At 44.4% G+C, this 17436-nt stretch overlaps 1 protein-coding gene across 4 annotated transcripts in view; it reads left to right on the forward strand.

Annotated features, from left to right (window-relative positions):
* Window positions 1–17436, forward strand: part of CLYBL (citramalyl-CoA lyase) — a 227865-nt gene that overhangs the window by 105726 nt on the left and 104703 nt on the right. For all 4 annotated transcript variants that reach the window (XM_052650086.1, XM_052650088.1, XM_052650087.1 and 1 more), the window contains exon 2: window positions 16768–16954. In XM_052650086.1, the coding sequence (XP_052506046.1) occupies window positions 16768–16954 (187 nt within the window). The remainder of the gene's footprint in view (window positions 1–16767; window positions 16955–17436) is intronic.

Genomic DNA, 17436 nt, shown 5'->3' on the forward strand with positions numbered 1-17436 from the left:
TTTTTGATTGATGCTGCAAGGCAATTGTAACCGGGGATGATGGGATTAAGTGCCTCTTGAAGTGACTTTAGCTTCTTGTGGGAACAAAGGGAAAGAGGAGAACACTTAGTCCCTTTTTGCCTGAGCTGCCTTTTTCTTCACTTGCGTATAAAGAAATACAATTAACAAACATTATCCCCAGAGGTAAATTGAAATGTACATGCAGACGAGAACCGCTCTTGACTGCAATTAGACATATATGATCCGAGGTATTCTGACCATTCATTAGTGCTAATTGTTTGAGAAACAAGCCCAGAACAAATGATTAAAATGTAGGCACCATAACTGGGATTATTAGCATGTGTGATCAAATGTGTGCTCTGCAGCTGTACCAATAAAACGCTTGGGGAAGTGGCTCTGATTAGACAAATGCTTGGTTTGGCTCTGCGGTGAGCTCTTGGTGTTTGCTCAAGACCTGGTGATGTTTATAACAAACAACTTACATCTTTCTTTCGTAATTAGCGGGAATTACTATGTAAATGTTGGTGTTTTGTAAGTTAATATCCTATGGTTTTTTTTTTTTCTCCTGCCTTTGGGTTGTTATTGCAGTCTACTGATCTTGCAGGGGATGAGATACACTGAGTTCTTGAGTTTTCCTCCTTTTCTCTGTTTTCTTTAAAGTGCTGGATGACATGGAGGACTGTGACAAAGTTTGCTCTCCTATTTGGTTTTTGAACCGAAATAGATCCTCTTGTGTTGAGTGCTTGTGCTGCAGTCACAGAGACCTGGCAAAGGGGAACTTAGTCAAACTAAAGTAAGGGGGGCTGCTTGGCTCCTGCGGACAGTCAGCATTCTGCTAAGCCCTCCAGCTGCAACCTAGCTAAGCGAGCAGAACCAGGAGGAAGACAAAAGGGACTGTTGGGGCAAGGACCAGTTTAGAGAGGCGGACTGCAGTTGAATTCCCCGTGGAAGTGCATCCAGGAGTTTGGTGTTAGCAAGGAAATGTGAGCTCAGCTAAATGTGGAGTCAGTGAGAGAGCTGGGAGGAAGGGAACCAGGGTGCCAGGGAACTGTGCCAGGTAGGCAGAGGCCAAAATCCAGTGTCAGTTTATCTACAAATGGTGGTTTCAGGCCTCCTAACTTGTAGCTCAGAGTTCCCCTGTCCCCTGCTTGCATTTCTGAAGCCAGAATCAGAGGAAGCACCATTTGGAGACAGTCCATATGGCGCCATGATAACCTGCAACAGCTTCTCAGCCTCACGTGGCCTGTCCTTGTCACCTAACCGGCTTCTGAGCCACCTGTCCCTCAGCATATCAGTCACACATGCCAATGGAGGACAGATATCGGTGTTAACTCTAGATAGAAACAAGATTAAACTCGCTTTTGAAATTAGTGGATGCGTTCCAAAGACAAACATGAAAAATGGTCTCCTTATCTTGGTCTCTGGATAGCCTATTCCTCTCTCTTCCCATTAGCATAGAAAACCCCTACATCAAGTCACAAATAAACTATAACATAGATTGTTATGGGCCTATAGCTTGCGGAAAAGATTCACCTTTAATTTTAATTTTTGTTCCTTTTATATTTAAAATAAAAAGTATTACTCTCTGAGTCTGACCAGTTTATTCCACAGAAAACTAAGTCACAATACACATTCAGTAAGAGTGGATTTGGGGGGATTTAAATATAAAGGAAGAAGAGGCTGTTTTGCATTTTGGCTGGTGCATTGCAAAATGTAGCATTGAATAAGAAAAAAAAAATTGTAAGCTCCCCTAAAATTAGAGCAAGTTCTAGGAAGTCCTTCCTTAAATATTTAAAGGGGTTAGTGCCTGTAGCACATTAAACATATTTTAAAAAGAGAAAAAAAAACTATATTAGAGAACGTCTTCATGATTACATCCATATGTTTAGTTTTAATTTTCATCACACTTAGCTCTGAATAATTAAGAAGGAAAAAAGCAATCTTAATCTTATTGTGGGTCCCACACAATCAAAGCCACATACACGTGATTCGTGATCACAGCTTGTATTCACAGCTTTCGTGTGTGTGGTACGGGTCTGGCAATTAGACTCAGACTGGGTTTTTTCTAAAAATTATTCAGCGCTAGAGAGAGATCAATATTAAAATTTCCCAAAATCTACAAATCAGCATAATCAGAAGATGATAGCTCACAAAATACCAAAATTCTAAGCTGTGTAACATTTTGGCCTCGTTTCATTGTGATTGACACTTGAAAGGAACTTTTGAGAGAATTTAGGGAGAAAACGGAGATTCCTTTAACCTAAGTGATTTTCATGACAGCTACCAAAAAAATTAATAATATAAAATACATAAGATGCGGAGAGAATGTTTTCTCAAAATTGTGATCCATTTTCTGGAGGAAAAAAATTCTCCCTTGATTACTTTCATACCAAAGAACCCGAGGCATGGGGAAGATGCCTTGTTTGACACTTTTAGCAGCCTCTGAGCTTTTGAAGGACTCTGTAAATGAATCCATGGTTACATCTGTCAGGCTGACAGTCTTCTTTTGTGACCTTTTAAAAGAAGTTAAGGAGAAATTTATCTGTCTAGTTCACGTTTGCTCAGTTACTTCTAAAGTTCTGCCCAAGCCAGGAAACAGTCATCTCAGCTTTAAATTATTTTTTTGAGATAGGATTACCCAGTACTAATGGAATCTCTAAGTGGAGAAATTTTGTAAATGATCTTTTTTGTGTTGTGTTTTCATGGACCTGGTGGTAACAATATTTCCTATACTCTCCATTGCCTGTTTTAATAAGGATACATTAACTACTAAATATTGTCTTTTCTGCAACTCAGTTTAGAATCAGATCCCAGGCAGGAATGCCAGCAGTGAACAGTCTAAACATAAGGCTCTGCTCTTGGGTGTTCAGCTTTGGCCAGGAGTGGAACAAATAAGCTGTTTATTCCTTACAATCAGAGTTTCACCATCCAAAACCCCAAATCATCTTTACAGAGGCTAAGGAAAGTCGGCTGGCATGTCCTTTAAGTTTTAATTACAATTTAGAGAAAGCTCCACGTTCTGTGCTTGACAGGTGCTTCCTCTGAGGGTTCCCAACACTGGGAAATCCATCTATCAAATCACTATGGGTAGAGTGTCCTGAGCATCGTTCCTGGACCAAGCTCTCAGCGACATCAACAGTTAACTATTAATAAACAACATCCTTTAGACTTCTTTGTGTTTCCCGCAGCCCCAGCTTGAAAAGCAGCCCTGAAACAGAAGAGATGCTAATCGCATTGTGTTCTTAAACGTGTTCAGTGAAGGAGAGCAGGTTTCCCTCTTGACCTCAGTGTCACTCTGGGAGGAGGGAAAAAAAAATCCCTCCAGTTTTCCGTTCAGATAAAACCTCTGCTCCTCCTCTTCTCACCAAAAGTAGAGCAAGAAAGTGGGATTACGGTGAATGCCCACTAGCAGGCACATGCTCTATTGTCGTCCCCTCTTCAACAGGAATCAAGGGGCTTTGCCGCGAAACAAAGCTCCTCTCCCCTCCGCTCGTCCCATCCCCCACCTCCCTCGGCCCTCTCCTCCGCCTCCCTCCCCCCCCCCCCCCACTTTCTTATCTGCCTTCGTAACTCGGATCCGTCCTTCCTCCTCCCTCCCTTTCTCCCCATTCTCCTCCTCTCCCTCACCTCCTCTCAAACACCCTCACCCCTGCCCTCTCTGCTGCCTGTTGGCTACTGCGTTGACTCAGCCTTAGCGGGCGTCAGACTCTTCTTCATTTGCCTTTCGCTGAAAGGGCAGTGTTGCCCTTCGAGGTGCTTCCAGGTTCCCAAGTGCCTCCCGGCAGAGTGGTGCTCCCGCCACATTTATTTATAAAGACTAATGCTTTCGGGATATAAACATGGATCTCTGTTTTCATGGAAAACTTGCTCTCTTCTTTGGGACCCATTGAAAGCAGTTAGTTGCTCAGTCGTGTCCGACTTTTTGCGACCCCATGGACTGTAGCCCACCAGGCCCCTCTGTCCATGGGATTCTCCAGGCAAGAATACTGGAGTGGGTTGTCGTTTCCGTCTCCAGGGGATCTTCCCGACCCAGGGGTGGAACCCACCTCTCTTATGTCTCCTGCGTTAGTAGTTGGTTCTTTACCGCTAGCGCCACATGGTAAGCCTTAATGGTCACCCAGTTGTATGGGGTTTTCTATGTTTTGGGGACATACGCCACCCATTCACCTACCTGGGGAACTACAGTTCTGTGGACAAAGAAGCGGATTCAGTGACCAGTGAGGGTCTCTGGACACATGATTTCTTGTCCATGTTTGCTCAGCCCTTGATCTGAGGGTCAGCTCATGGTAGACTCCAAGCATTAACAGTACTGCACTCGATGAGTACATTTGTGTTTATGAAACAATCGCACAGATATAACAGATATGGTATAAACAGATTTGTTAACTTTTCATTTTTTTCACTGTGGTAAAATGTACATAGCATACAGTTTACCATTTTAACTATGTAAAGCCTAAGTGGCATGAAGTAGGTTCTCACTGTTGTGCAACCATCAATCACCATCCATCTCTGGAACTTTCTCATCTTCCTGAAGTGAATCTCTGTACCCACCAAATGGTAACTCCCCTCCCCTCTCCCCCTCAACATGCTACTTCCGTCTCTGAATTATCTGCTCTCAGTACCTGGCAGAGTGCAGTCATACACCCCTTGCCCTTGTATGTCTGGCTTATTTCACTTAGGAGAATAATAATTTTTGATTTGGATGTTTGTTTGCTTTCTTCTGTTGTGTGAAAGAAGAAAAAGACTTCCATCACCGGGGTCACTTGCTTTTGCCCTTTGGTGTTCTGATGGTCTAAAGAGGAAGAGGTCTGCACTGAAACAGAATTACACCCATTTTACCAGAGTGAGCAAAAATAAGGATTCTGTTTTTTTCTCCATTTATGATAAATTTGTCCCTTATTTGACACTCACCTCTCCCTGGGGTTTCCTGGGCAGGCCTGGAAGACGTCCCTCACCAGCATCCCTCCTCCCCATGCACCGCACAGAGGCCAAAAGACTGAGCCACAGCTCATGGGTCTCCCCTACCATGCACCCTGACTCCTCCCTCAGAAGTGAACCTACAGCAGCCGCAAACGGCAATCCTGTGTGTGTGTGTATCTGCTTTGGACACAAAAGACTATCTCTTGCTTTCAGTACAAAATGGAGCACTCGATTAAGGTGTGATATAATTGCATTGTGAGAGAGTTGGCCCTGAAAATGTCTTGGTGTTTGTGAAGTGGGCCGCACGCTCGTGTGTATTTGCACCCCATGCTAATCTCACGAATGGCCCTGTTCTGCTGGTTGGGGGACAGATAGCTGTTCTTTTGCTCTAGCGCCCAAGCGAAGCTCCCCACTTCTTCTTGCCCTGTTGCCATAGTAACTGAAACATCGTTCTTCAAAACAGGGAAGGAATCTCTCTGGGCAGTTGGGAACCTAGCAAAGTGAGAACATACGTGGGCCGCAGTTATTACAGATGCTGGTGGAAACACCTAGTTATTAATAGTCAGAAGCATGGCTGCAGTTTGTAGCTGAATTTGACTGTCACTTGTGGGGTGGGTTGCAAAAGATGGAGGAATGGGCTCTTGTCTTTACTGTAGTCCCACATGTTCTTCCATGAGCATCAGAATTGTCATACAAGGTCAGACCACAGGTTTTATAAGAGAGAACTCAATTTTTCTGAGTGTTTTATTCCCAGTATATAGACTAGTCAGTGTAGGTATGCTCCTCCAAACCCCTCAAAAGACTGGAGATACAGCCCCAAATAGAGGAATCCTCTAAGAATCAGGATTTGTGCATCCTTTCCTGTGAGAAATTTTTATTTTCAACCTTATCAGCTCTTAGAGTCATAATCTTTTGGAAAGAACTGAAAGGGCCATCTGACTTCTGTGTGCTGTTCTAAATAGAAATGTACTGATGTATTATTTCAAAGGGATGCTTTATTTGTTTTATTATTTTTATGTTTATGAACAATTGGGAATTTACCAAAATTTCTTGGCAATTGTAAAGATAGTTCCTAAAGGGCAAAGGCACACGAAAGATTATTGTTACCATTTTTTGCTTTTTGGTTCAAAACACCCTTTTAGGGATAACTGGACTTGAATGTAGCATAAAATATTTTAAAATAATGTTTGAGTGGAAATGTAAAGTAATATAGCCAATATGGAAGGCAATATGGTTTTTCCTCAAAAAGTTAAACGGAGAGTTACCATATGAGGGACTTCCTGGTGCTTAAGGACTCCCAGCAGTGAAGACTCTGCACTTGCACTGCAGGGGTTCGATTCCTGGTCAGAGAACTAAGATCTGGCACGTCGTGCGGTGTAGCCTAAGGGGGAAAAAGATGAATTACCACATGATCCAGCAGTTCCACTTCTGAGATATACCCAAAAGAATTGAGAGCAGGGCCTTGAAGAGATATTTGTTCATAGCAGCATTATTCACAGTTGCCAGAAGGTGGAAATAACCCGTGTCCATCAGTGGACGAATGGATAAACAAAATCTGATATGTACATGTGATGGAGTATTATTTAACCTGAAAAAGGAAGGAAATTCTCACATATGCCACAACATGGGTGAACGTTGTAGCCATTGTGCTAATAGAAATAAGCCAGCCTCAAAAGGACACATTCTGTATGATTTCACTTTACATGAGGCACCTAGAATAGTCAAATTCATAGAGACAGTAGAATAGTGGTTTCCAAGGGCTAGGGGCAGAGAGAATGGGCGGGTTGTTGTTTCATGGACACATACGTCTCAGTTTGGGAAGATGAGAAGTTCCAGAGATAGATGGTGGTGATGGTTACACAACAATGGGAGTGTACTTAATGCCATTGAATCGTAGGCTTAAAAATGGTTAAAATGGTAAATTTTATGTTGTGTTTGTCCACAATAAAGAAGTAATATTTGACCAGCAGAGGTGTAAAACGATGGGATACAGATCAGTTCAAGGTGGGAAATACTGATCTTTCCTGAGTACTAAATCTTGAAGACTTAACATGATCAGTAGATTGTTAGCATCACTGACTCCATGGACATGTACCTGAGCAAACTCCAGGAGACAGTGGAGGAGAGAGGCGTCTGGCGTGTTGCAGTCCATGGGGTTGAGAAGAGTCAGACACGACTTCATAACTGTGCATGTGTGCTAACTCGCTTCAGTTGTGTCCAACTCTTTGTGACCCTATGGCTGATAGCCCTCCACGCTCCTCTGTCCATGGGGTTCTCCATGCAACAATACTGGAGTGCATTGCCATGCCCTCCTCCAGGGGATCTTCCCGACGCAGGGATCAAACCCATGCCTGTTAAGTCTCCTGCATAGGCAGACGGGTTCTTTACCACTAGCACCACCTGAGAAGCTCGACTTAGTGACTGAACAACACCAAATAGATTGTTTCATCGTTGCTCAAATAAGGCCGCTGTAAAACTTTACCGAGGGCCTCAGCTCTCCAGCCCCTTTCATGACCGCCTTCACTCACTCCATCATGCCTCTTCCACTGGAATGTCCAAAGGCCTGGGGTAAGGAGTGCCAGGCTGCGCATGAGCGCGTGGTCAGCTCAGCACCCACATGCTCTGCTGGTGGGGGAATAAATTAGCACAGCCCTCTGGGAAGACAGTCCAGGGAAGTCTGTGAAGAGCATGATGGTGACCACTTCCACCCCTTTTAGCCCTCTGAGGACAGCAGCTGATGGAAACATGTGGCCCTCTCTCCTTAAAAGCTTGCCAGCCAACCACCCATCCAGCCCTGAGTTCATTTGTTCCTTCAGTTTGCTTGAGAGTCCAGTCCAGTCCCCCTGTGCTGGCCGGGCAGGGGTCTGAGAGCTACACACACAGCTGTGTTGGGTCAGGACAGGGAGGTGCAGTGTGGAGGTGTGTGGAAAGCACCTGGTTAACACCAATATGTGTTAACTCTCTAGTTAGTAATGTGTAAGTGTCTTTGTCAGGATTCTCCAGAGAGGCAGAACCAATAGGGTACATCCATGTGTCTGTGTGAGTGTGTAATATATAAGAGATGTATTATAAGGCCAAAAAGATTGTGGAGGCCGGCATGATTATGGGCATGATTATGGAGGCCGACAAGTCCCAAGAGCGGCAGTCAGAAAGCTGGGGACCCAGGAGAGACTTTGGTGTAAGTTCCCGTCTGAAGCTGGCAAACTTGAGAACCAGGAAGAACCGATGTTTCAGTTCAAGTCTGAAGTATCAGGGAGAAAAAAAGACCTCATGTCCCAGCTGGAAGCTTTTGGGCAGGAGGAGTTTCTTTTAACTGGGGGAGTAAGTCGACTTGGCGTGTACGCACTACTGGCTTATTCAGTACCTTCAACTGTTGGATGAGGCCCACCCACACTAGGGAAGGCTCTACTCAGTCTCCTAACCCACATGTTAATCTCATCCACATATATCTGCAAGACACAGCCAGAATGACGTTCCACCAAACGTCTGGGCACCCTGTGGCCTAGTCAAGTTGACACAAAATGTTAACCGTCCTGGTATTATCCATTAAAATAATTTAGAATTAATTGTGCTGCCTAAATCATCATTGTAGTCCAAATTGCTCTTTAACTCAGCTTTGAATTTGAGTGACATGAAAAGTCCTGAATCAAGTTCTTTTCTGCACCTGGTTGAGTCTGGACTGCCATGGAAATAATCCAAAAAAAGTATTAGGCCCGGAACTTATAGGATCAATACACTTTTGTGTGTGAAGTGATTGTGTGTAACAAGAAGGACAACTTGGAAGTCCCTTGGCCTTCGCTGCTTCCATTTGAGCCCTCCAGCCTATGCTGCTGGCTGAGAGTCATCCACGGGTGAGGCAAGAGCATCTCCGAGCCAGGTATCAGGGTCAAGGCTAAGACGTGGAGTCCTCGGTTAGGGTCCCGGACTCTGATCAGCATGTTCCGCCTGGCCTTGGCTTCAGAGAGCTCTGCTGCTTGTGAAGGGAGCTCAGCGCAAACCTCCACCCACCGTCCCATGCTGCCCAGTCAACCAAGCCCCAGATCCGGATGTTTGCCTGGGCTCCGGCAAGCTGCTTCTCTGTCTGCGTTTGCTAGAAGTTTGGTGGAGCCCCCATCCGGGCCCTCCAGACCCTCAGCTACCTGGGCCAGAAGAGAGGAGTGGAGTCTGGACAGAAGCTTAAGGGCGGGTAGGATTACATGCTGGCCACTCTCAAAGCCCCGATTCTTTCTAGGATCAGTAAGACACTTTGGTGGTACTCTGAAACCGTGATGCAGAGGTTCTCATCTTGGCTGCACCTTGAAATCTCCCTGGAAGCTTTAAAAAAAACTGATGCCTGGGATTCACCGCAAGGCTCTGATTTAATTGGGTTGGAGTGTGGCCTGGGGTTTTCTCTTTTTCTAAGTTCCCCGGTCTGTAATGTGCAGCCAAAGTAGAGACCTCTGTGCTAGCAGTCAGCTAAGTAAAGAAACCACTAACTTGGGTGAGAAGTCACATACCAAGCTGCAGAGCCTCAAATGGACATTAGTTTAGTTGATAATTGCTGCTATTTAAAATACTATCATTTTTTTTTAATCAGGAAGACTTTTCTTTAAACATGAGTTTTTTTTTTTTCAAGTTTGCTGCATTTTCAGTTATGACTTTATTACTTTCACAGCATCTACTTGTATATGTGGACTTCCCAGGTGGCTCAGTGGTAAAGAATCCGCCTGCCAGTGCAGGAGAGGGACACGGGTTGGATGCCTGGCTTGGGAAGATCCCCTGGAGAAGGAAATGGCAACCCACTCCAGTATTCTCGTCTGGGAAATCCCATGGACGGAGGACCCTGGTGTGCTGCAGTCCATGGGGTCACTAAGAGTCAGACACGACTGAGCGACTTCACTTTCACTTTTCACTTTCATGCATTGGAGAAGGAAATGGCACCCCACTCCAGTGTTCTTGCCTGGAGAATCCCAGGGACGGGGGAGCCTGGTGGGCTGCCGTCTATGGGGTCATGCAGAGTCGGGCACGACTGAAGTGACTTAGCAGCTTGATTTGATCGCACTGGGTGGGGTTCAGGATTTGACAAATTTTACAAGCTCCCCAGGTGATGGTTATGTTGAATCCTAGGTGGATAACCCCAGCAGCACTGGGGCCTAGCTTATGCCTCCTGTGGTATACATAGTTAATAAATGGTATCTGCTGGAGGAGGAAAAGGGAGAAGACCAAAGCAAGGCCAGGAGGGAGCCCCCTCCAGCCAGAAGAGCCCCTGAACCTACCAAGGGATGTCTTATCTGAAATAAGGTCCCTCTGTAGAGAGAACTCACCATAAGGCCACCAGATTTTTTTCCACTCATCTTATGCCCTTGTTTTGCATACTGTTTGAATACATTTACATGTTGACTATCAAGAGGCCCTAATTTCAAATATGTAAGATAAAATAAATTGGATCTTGCACCCACCGCAATTGTGTTCATACGCAGTAGTCAGTGCTGAGCACAACTGTAGTCAGGAACAGATTTTGAAACAGCCTGAGGTGGGGGAAGGAGAGGACAAGCCAGGAGGACAGGAGGAGGGCGGCTTGGGGAAGCCACGACAGGTTCCTGCCACACCTGCCGAGCGACAGCCCCCACCGGGACCTCAGAGTCTGCGACATAACCTGAAGCCTGAACCGTGCCCCCTACACCTCTCTCCTCATTATTACAGACAGTCTTAACCACCTGTGATCTCGCTCCCTGAAGCTTCATTTTATACGGGCCTGTAGCCTGCCAGAGCTGCTTGTGGGCCATCTTCTGGGTGTCCCTGGACCTGCTGGACTTGACCTGCATCTTCTGTGCCACCTCCCCGCAGTGCCCAACACAGTGTGGGTCAGGACTGCCCTGTGCGGTTGTGCAGGGTGTGCCCTGATCAAGGCGCCTACCAAACTGAGGCCATGCGTGGGGCTGAGTTTCACCTCGTCTCTATGCATCAAAGCTGTCACCTCGGGAGCAGGAGGCACCTCTTGGCCCTTCCACCTGCTGGCAGGCTCCAGGGAGCACCTTCTAATATGCACAAAGGGACCTGCCCAGGGTGCTAGTGGAGAGCTGATGCAGGTCACCCAGTGTGTGCTTGCTAAGGGCTCACTGAATGCATGAACAGAAGAACAAAGTAGATGCAGGGAGGGTAAATAAGACGCTTCCACGGTCTTCTAAGTAAAGGTGAAGAAGGTCCCAAATGAGGACATCCACTGTATTTATAAAAAGGAGTAAACAAAGAAGCAACAGTCTGTGGCTTGGGTTAAAGCTTCCAGAATGGCAAAGGAGAGAGGGAATAGAAAAAGGCCTCCTACCTGTAACCAACACTTAAGCTTGTCTCTTGCCCAAGAAGAGTAAGGACAGGGTGGTCACAGAAGAGTCCCACTTCCTGGAGAGCTGGCTTTGGGTGGGTAATGCTGCTGCTGCTGCTAAGTCGCTTCAGTTGTGTCGTGTGACCCCGTAGACGGCAGCCCGCCAGGCTCCCCCGTCCCTGGGATTCTCCAAGCAAGAACACTGGAGTGGGTTGCCATTTCCTTCTCCAATGCATGAAAGTGAAAAGTGAAAGTGAAGTCGCTCAGTCGTGTCTGACTCTTACTGACCCCATGGATTGCAGCCCACCAGGCTCCTCTGTCCATGGAATTTTCTAGGCAAGAGTACTGGAGTGGGGTGCCATTGCCTTCTCTGGGGTGGGTAATGAGGTAACAGAATTGTGTGCCTCTTGTAAGCAAGGCCCTGTGCTAAGGAAGGGTGGGGAGACCTAAGACTGCCCTTCCATCAGCAAGCTTGTGATCTAACTGAGGGTTTCTGGTGTCCAGCCAGATTCCTGACATGGGGCTATGCTGACCAGCACCACCCGGGTGTCAGATCACCATAGTAGCTATGCATGAGTATACTACTTGACTCTCTCCTGTATGGGGCAGCCATTATGGTGCTTCTCACCCTCTCTTCTGACTGCCAGTCACAATATGGGCTTGAACCACACAAAATTAGCATTTTTGGTGGCCAAAATGGTCAGATGTCAGCAATTTCGTATAGGTGGTTCTTACACCCTCCACAATATTATGCTGCCACTTGAAACCTCTCACATGATTTTACTGGTTTGTTTTAAGGCTTTCCTGGTAGCTCAGGTGGTAAAGAATCCACCAGCAATGTGGGAGACCGGGTTTGACCTTGGATTGGGAAGATCCCCTGGAGAAGGGAATGACAAACCACTCCAGTATTCTCGCCTGGGAAATCCCAAGGACAGAAGAGCCTGGCGGGCTACAGTCCGTGGGATTGCAAATGAGTTGGACACGACTGAGCGACTTTCATTTCACTTTACTTCAAGGCTATTATAAAAGGATTTTTTTAGAAAAGAGTGATGGTTGGACTTACCTGGTGGTACAGTGGATAAGAACCCACCTGTCAATGCAGGGGACACAGGTTCGATCCCTGGCCTGGGAGAATTCCACATGCTACAGGGCAGTTTAGCCGGTGCGTCACAACAGCTGAGTCTGCGCTCCTCAACAAGAGAAGCCACTGGAATGCGGAGCCCACGCACTGTGACTGGAGAGTAGCCCCTGCTCACCATAGCTAGAGGAAGCCCTTGAAAATCAGCGAAAACCCAGCGTGACCAAAAGCAAATAAAGATTTAGGAAAATAAACCTGTGTAAGAAAAATAAAGTCATGCTTTAAATGTGCAAAATAGGATAAGAGTGTAGAAGCAGAGAAATCTTAATCCCAGACTATACAGTTCAGAGGCATCCCTAAGAACATTTTGATGTACTTTATTTCAGATGTTTTCCTTTGCACTTTTTATAAAGTTGAGATGTTATTGCATATATAATGTTATATTTTCTGTTTATGAAAAGAACAATCTTCATATAACATTAAATGTTTTTAACACACTTTTTAATGATGACATTAAAATGTCATTGGTTGTAGGTATTATAATTTATCCTGCTGATAGACCTAAAGATTGTTTTCAGTTCTTAATATTATATATATCTAGTTTTATTTCTGATCATTTAAAAAAATAAATTTCTGTCTTAATTCATTTGGGCTGCTGTAACAAATTGCCATAGACTGGGTGGCTTATAAGCAATAGAAATTTATTTCTCACAGTTCTAGAGGCTGGGGCTTCCAAGTTCAATGCTCTGGAAGAGTCAGTGTCTGACAAGAATGCACTTCCTGGTTCATAGATGGCAGTCTTCACTATGTCCTCTCATGGCAGAGCCAGCTTGGGAGCTTTCTGGTGTCTCTTTTATAAGGGCACTAATCACCTATGTTCTCTCCTTCATAACTAATCACCTCCCAAATGCTCCCCCCCATCATTTTGGGGATTATGTTTCAACAGGTGAATTTTGGAGTGGGGGACACAAGAATTTAACCTACAGCAATTCCCAGAAGGAATTAGGTTGAGTTACTTGAAATTACTGGATCTGAACAGGAACCTTTTTTAAGTGTCTTGGTTTATAGCATCCATTGGCTTTCCAGAAAGCACGTGCCTCTTGATTAACTTCAGCCATGATGACAGAGCCAGTCCTTTGCTGATTCTGGTTTGGTTACCAATGATAAACGCTGTTTTTGAACTTGCGAGAGTTTCAAAATGAATGGTCAGAAAAGGCTCCGCAATCAGGTGGACCCTGAGCCAAGCCGGAAGGATCCATAAGTTTCAAATAAACTTCCAGCAGAAACACAGGTACAATGGAAATGATATGGCATTTTGTGGAGACAGTCATAACCTAATTTTCCTAGGGTAGACAGTTGCAGCCTGGGATATAAATTCAGAAAAGGGCTGTCTGCTGAGCCTGAGCTGAATCCTGTAGGTAATGGGGAGCTGTTGACAGTGTTTGAGCAGGGATAAGAGGAAAACAATGTTTCAGTGGTCATAGGAGTCTTTATCTGGGAAACCAGCAAAAACACCTTGAGCAGTAGCAGAGGAGTTTTTAAAATGGTTTTCTGTTTTAAAAATTATACATCATATGAACATCCTAAGAATGATTTGCCCTCGGGATGTTTAACGTGATGGTGGTGTGACCTGTCAGCCATGTCTGTGTGGCTCCAGCTTTTACACTCAGGCGGCGTGGCTGGGAGACCACAGTGACTGGATCCGCATTGGCAGTCAGAAGCTATTTCACACGGAGGAAATCTCAGTTTTCATGAAATGAGGGTCTCTTTGGTTTTTACGCATGCAGTTACAATAAATCCTCATGAGAATTGCCCTAAGAATTTCCTGGTAAATAAAAATTTTATCTCTTTTGATTGCATTTTTTGCCATTTTTAAAGGAAATGTATATATTGCAAATTCTGGTTTCCAGTATGAATAAGTAAAACATGGTTGTTGCTATTCATTATATTTTCTCTTTTTAAAGATAAACCAGATATGTCAATCAATATGAAATGATGATGGATACTTTTAGAATTCTTCAATTATCTGGTGTATTTTATATTAAATATACTAGATATATCTAGATATATCAAATATCTATATCAAATATATTTATCAAATACTAAGTAAAATGTCTTGTAATTTTGTTGTTGTTTAGTCGCTCAGTCATGTCCAACTCTTTGCGGCCCATGGACTGCAACATGCCAGGCTTCCGTGTCCTTCACTATCGCCCGGAGTTTGCTCACACTCATGTCCATAGAGTTGATGATGCCATGTAACCATCTCATCCTCTGCACCCCTTTCTCCTCCTGCCCTCCATCTTTCCCAGCATCAGGGTCTTTTCTAATGAGTCAGCTCTTTGCATCAGGTGGCCAAAGTACTGGAGCTACAGCATCAGTCCTTCCAATGGATATTCAGGGTTGATTTCCTTTAGGATTGACTGGTTTGATCTCCTTGCAGTCCAAGGGACTCCCAAGAGTCTTCTCCAGCAACACAGTTCAAAAGCATCAATTTTTCTTGTAATACACATACACTTTTAAAATCCATCTGTTTGTCACCATACCTCACATAGCACAATGCTATGTTATAGAAAAATAAGACTCAGACTCAAGTTTTATTAAGATCTGCTAAAAAAGCAAATAAGGGGGCCCTCACAAAACTGATGGGCCACCAAGGAGATTCTGATTTTTCTTGGTATACATTGTCACAAGCTACACTAATATGGCAAAATGTTACAACTGTATAAAATATTTGATGGAATTAACTTCAGATAACTACCAAATGTCACGAGCTTTCATGGAGAGTATAGCTGACATACTTTTAGAAGGATGATGCTATTTACCCTGGGGGAGTAACACATTAGGGTGTTCCCAAGTTTGCTGGGGCTTTAACCTTTCCTTGACCGGGATTTTCATGACGTATAGCTCCATCTCTTAGGAGCAGGGCTAGTTTCATGGGTGTGTGACCTGCATGGTCACAGAGGCCCTATGCTTAGAAGGGTCTGGTGCTTCGTGTGATGTTCTATTTCCGTCTTGAAATTCTGCATACATTTTGAACAAGGGCTCTGCATTTTCATTTTAAACAGGATTCTTGTTGTTAGGTTGCTTTTGCGACCCTGTGGGCTGTAGCCTGCTAGTCTTCTCTGTCCATGGGATTTCCCAGGCGAGAATACTTAGTGGGTTGCTGTTCCCTTCTCCAGGGGATCTTCCTGACCCAGGTCTCTTGCATTGGCAGGTGGATTCTTTACCACTGAGCCACCAGGAAAGCCCTTTACACAGGGTACCTCAAATGATCTAACTGGTCTTGGTGAGAACTTATTTCATTTTCCCTTGCCGTGTATTATGGGCTAAAACATGGTTTGTCCACAGGACCAAACTCAGACCAGGTTAGGGGCAAGGGCTGCAGTGAGCTACAGGAGCTTTCAGCCAACGCTTCTCATTTCCGCAGGAGGCTAAACTTAGTACAGTAGGAGAAGCGAGAGTGCAGAATTTCCAAGCAGGCAGGCTGCTGGAGCTGGAGTGTCTCCAGGAAGAGCAGTAGCGATGGCCGCCATGCCTGCCGCACCCACAACCACATCAAGCTGATAACCCCCAGGCTCTAACTGATCGCTTCTTATACATTATTTCCTGAAACTTAATTTTCTCAACAAACTGCAAGGTGAGTATTACTTTTACACATGAAGAATCTGAGATTTTCAGCAGTCAACTTGACCATAATTATAGAGCTATTATTAGTAATGGTCTTTTCTTATTCACCTTTCTACTGTCTTAAGAAGTAGCTATTCCTCTTTGTTGTTAAAATTGAATGCAAATCACTTTTCTACTTAAAAAGATTTACTATCAGGGAGAGAGCCATAGATTTTGCTTACATGTATAGTTTACCTTCTTTTTCCTTTTTAAAAATATTTATTTATTTTGGCAGTTCCAGGTCTTACTTGCCACTCGGGATTTTCAGTTTTTGTTGTGGTCTGTGGGATTATTCTAGTTGTGGCATGTGGGATCTAGTTCCCTGACAAGGGATGGAACCCAGGCCCCCTGCACTGGGATCATGGAGTCTTAGCCACTGGACTACCAGGGAAGTCCCTAGATTGTTTATTTTCTACTTTTTACTTTCATATAATTGTAGGTAGTTTTACTCTTTGCGAGCTTTTGGATATAAATTTGCTTACTTTTCTTCCATGGATGCTACCCAGACAGTATATTAATGCTGGAAGGGTTTTTCCAACAGGAGATAGGTACACCCTCCTTCTTTTCTCAGAAGGTTGTGTCAGTAAACCGTGTTATATATTTTTTAGACCTCAGCCAAAATGACATTCTGTTTCTTGATTATTTCTATAATTATTTTCCTAGTCGTTATGTGTGATTATGTTCTGCGGTAATTCTAAAAAATTATCCATGTTTTCTCTTTTAATTTTGCATTTAAATAAGGTCTTTCAAAAGTCTGTAAGTAAATTCTATTCTGGACTAACTTGAATTATGTCTCCTGCAGGAAAGCATCCCTGGCAGCTGACGTGTCCAGGCTTGGATGCAGTTCCTCACTCAGCCACAAGTACATCCCCCGGAGGGCCGTGCTGTATGTACCTGGCAATGATGAAAAGAAGATAAACAAGATTCCCTCCCTGAATGTAGACTGTGCGGTGCTCGACTGTGAGGATGGTGTAGCTGTGAACAAAAAGGTAACGGCATGATTTTTCCTTCAAGTGGAAAAAAGAAGTGCATTGAAATTTGGTAGCATTGCTCACTATTTGGAAAGAGTCTACCATATTCACTGTGTGCTGATTACTAATATATTCATGGGCTTCCCTGGTGGCTCAGATGGTAAAGAATCCGCCTGCAATGCAGAAGACCCAGGTTTGATCCCTGAGTCAGGAATATCCCCTGGAGAAGGAAATGGCAACCCCGCTCCTGTATTCTTGCTGGAGAATCCCATGGACAGAGGAGCCTGGTGGGCTACAGTCTTTGAGGTTGCAAAGAGTTGAACACGACTGAGCAACTAAGAACAATATATCAGCATGGAATATATTCTTGACCAGCCCTTGTATGAGTTCTGAATGTGTATGGTTCTTTTCTCCAAGAGACAGGAGGAATCCAGCCAAAATATATTTAAAACTATGATCTTCAGTATATATGATTATGTGTGTGTGTATAGATAAAGAGA

This window comes from Budorcas taxicolor, chromosome 12 (assembly GCF_023091745.1).
Source record: "Budorcas taxicolor isolate Tak-1 chromosome 12, Takin1.1, whole genome shotgun sequence".
NCBI classification, from domain to species: Eukaryota; Metazoa; Chordata; class Mammalia; order Artiodactyla; family Bovidae; genus Budorcas; species Budorcas taxicolor.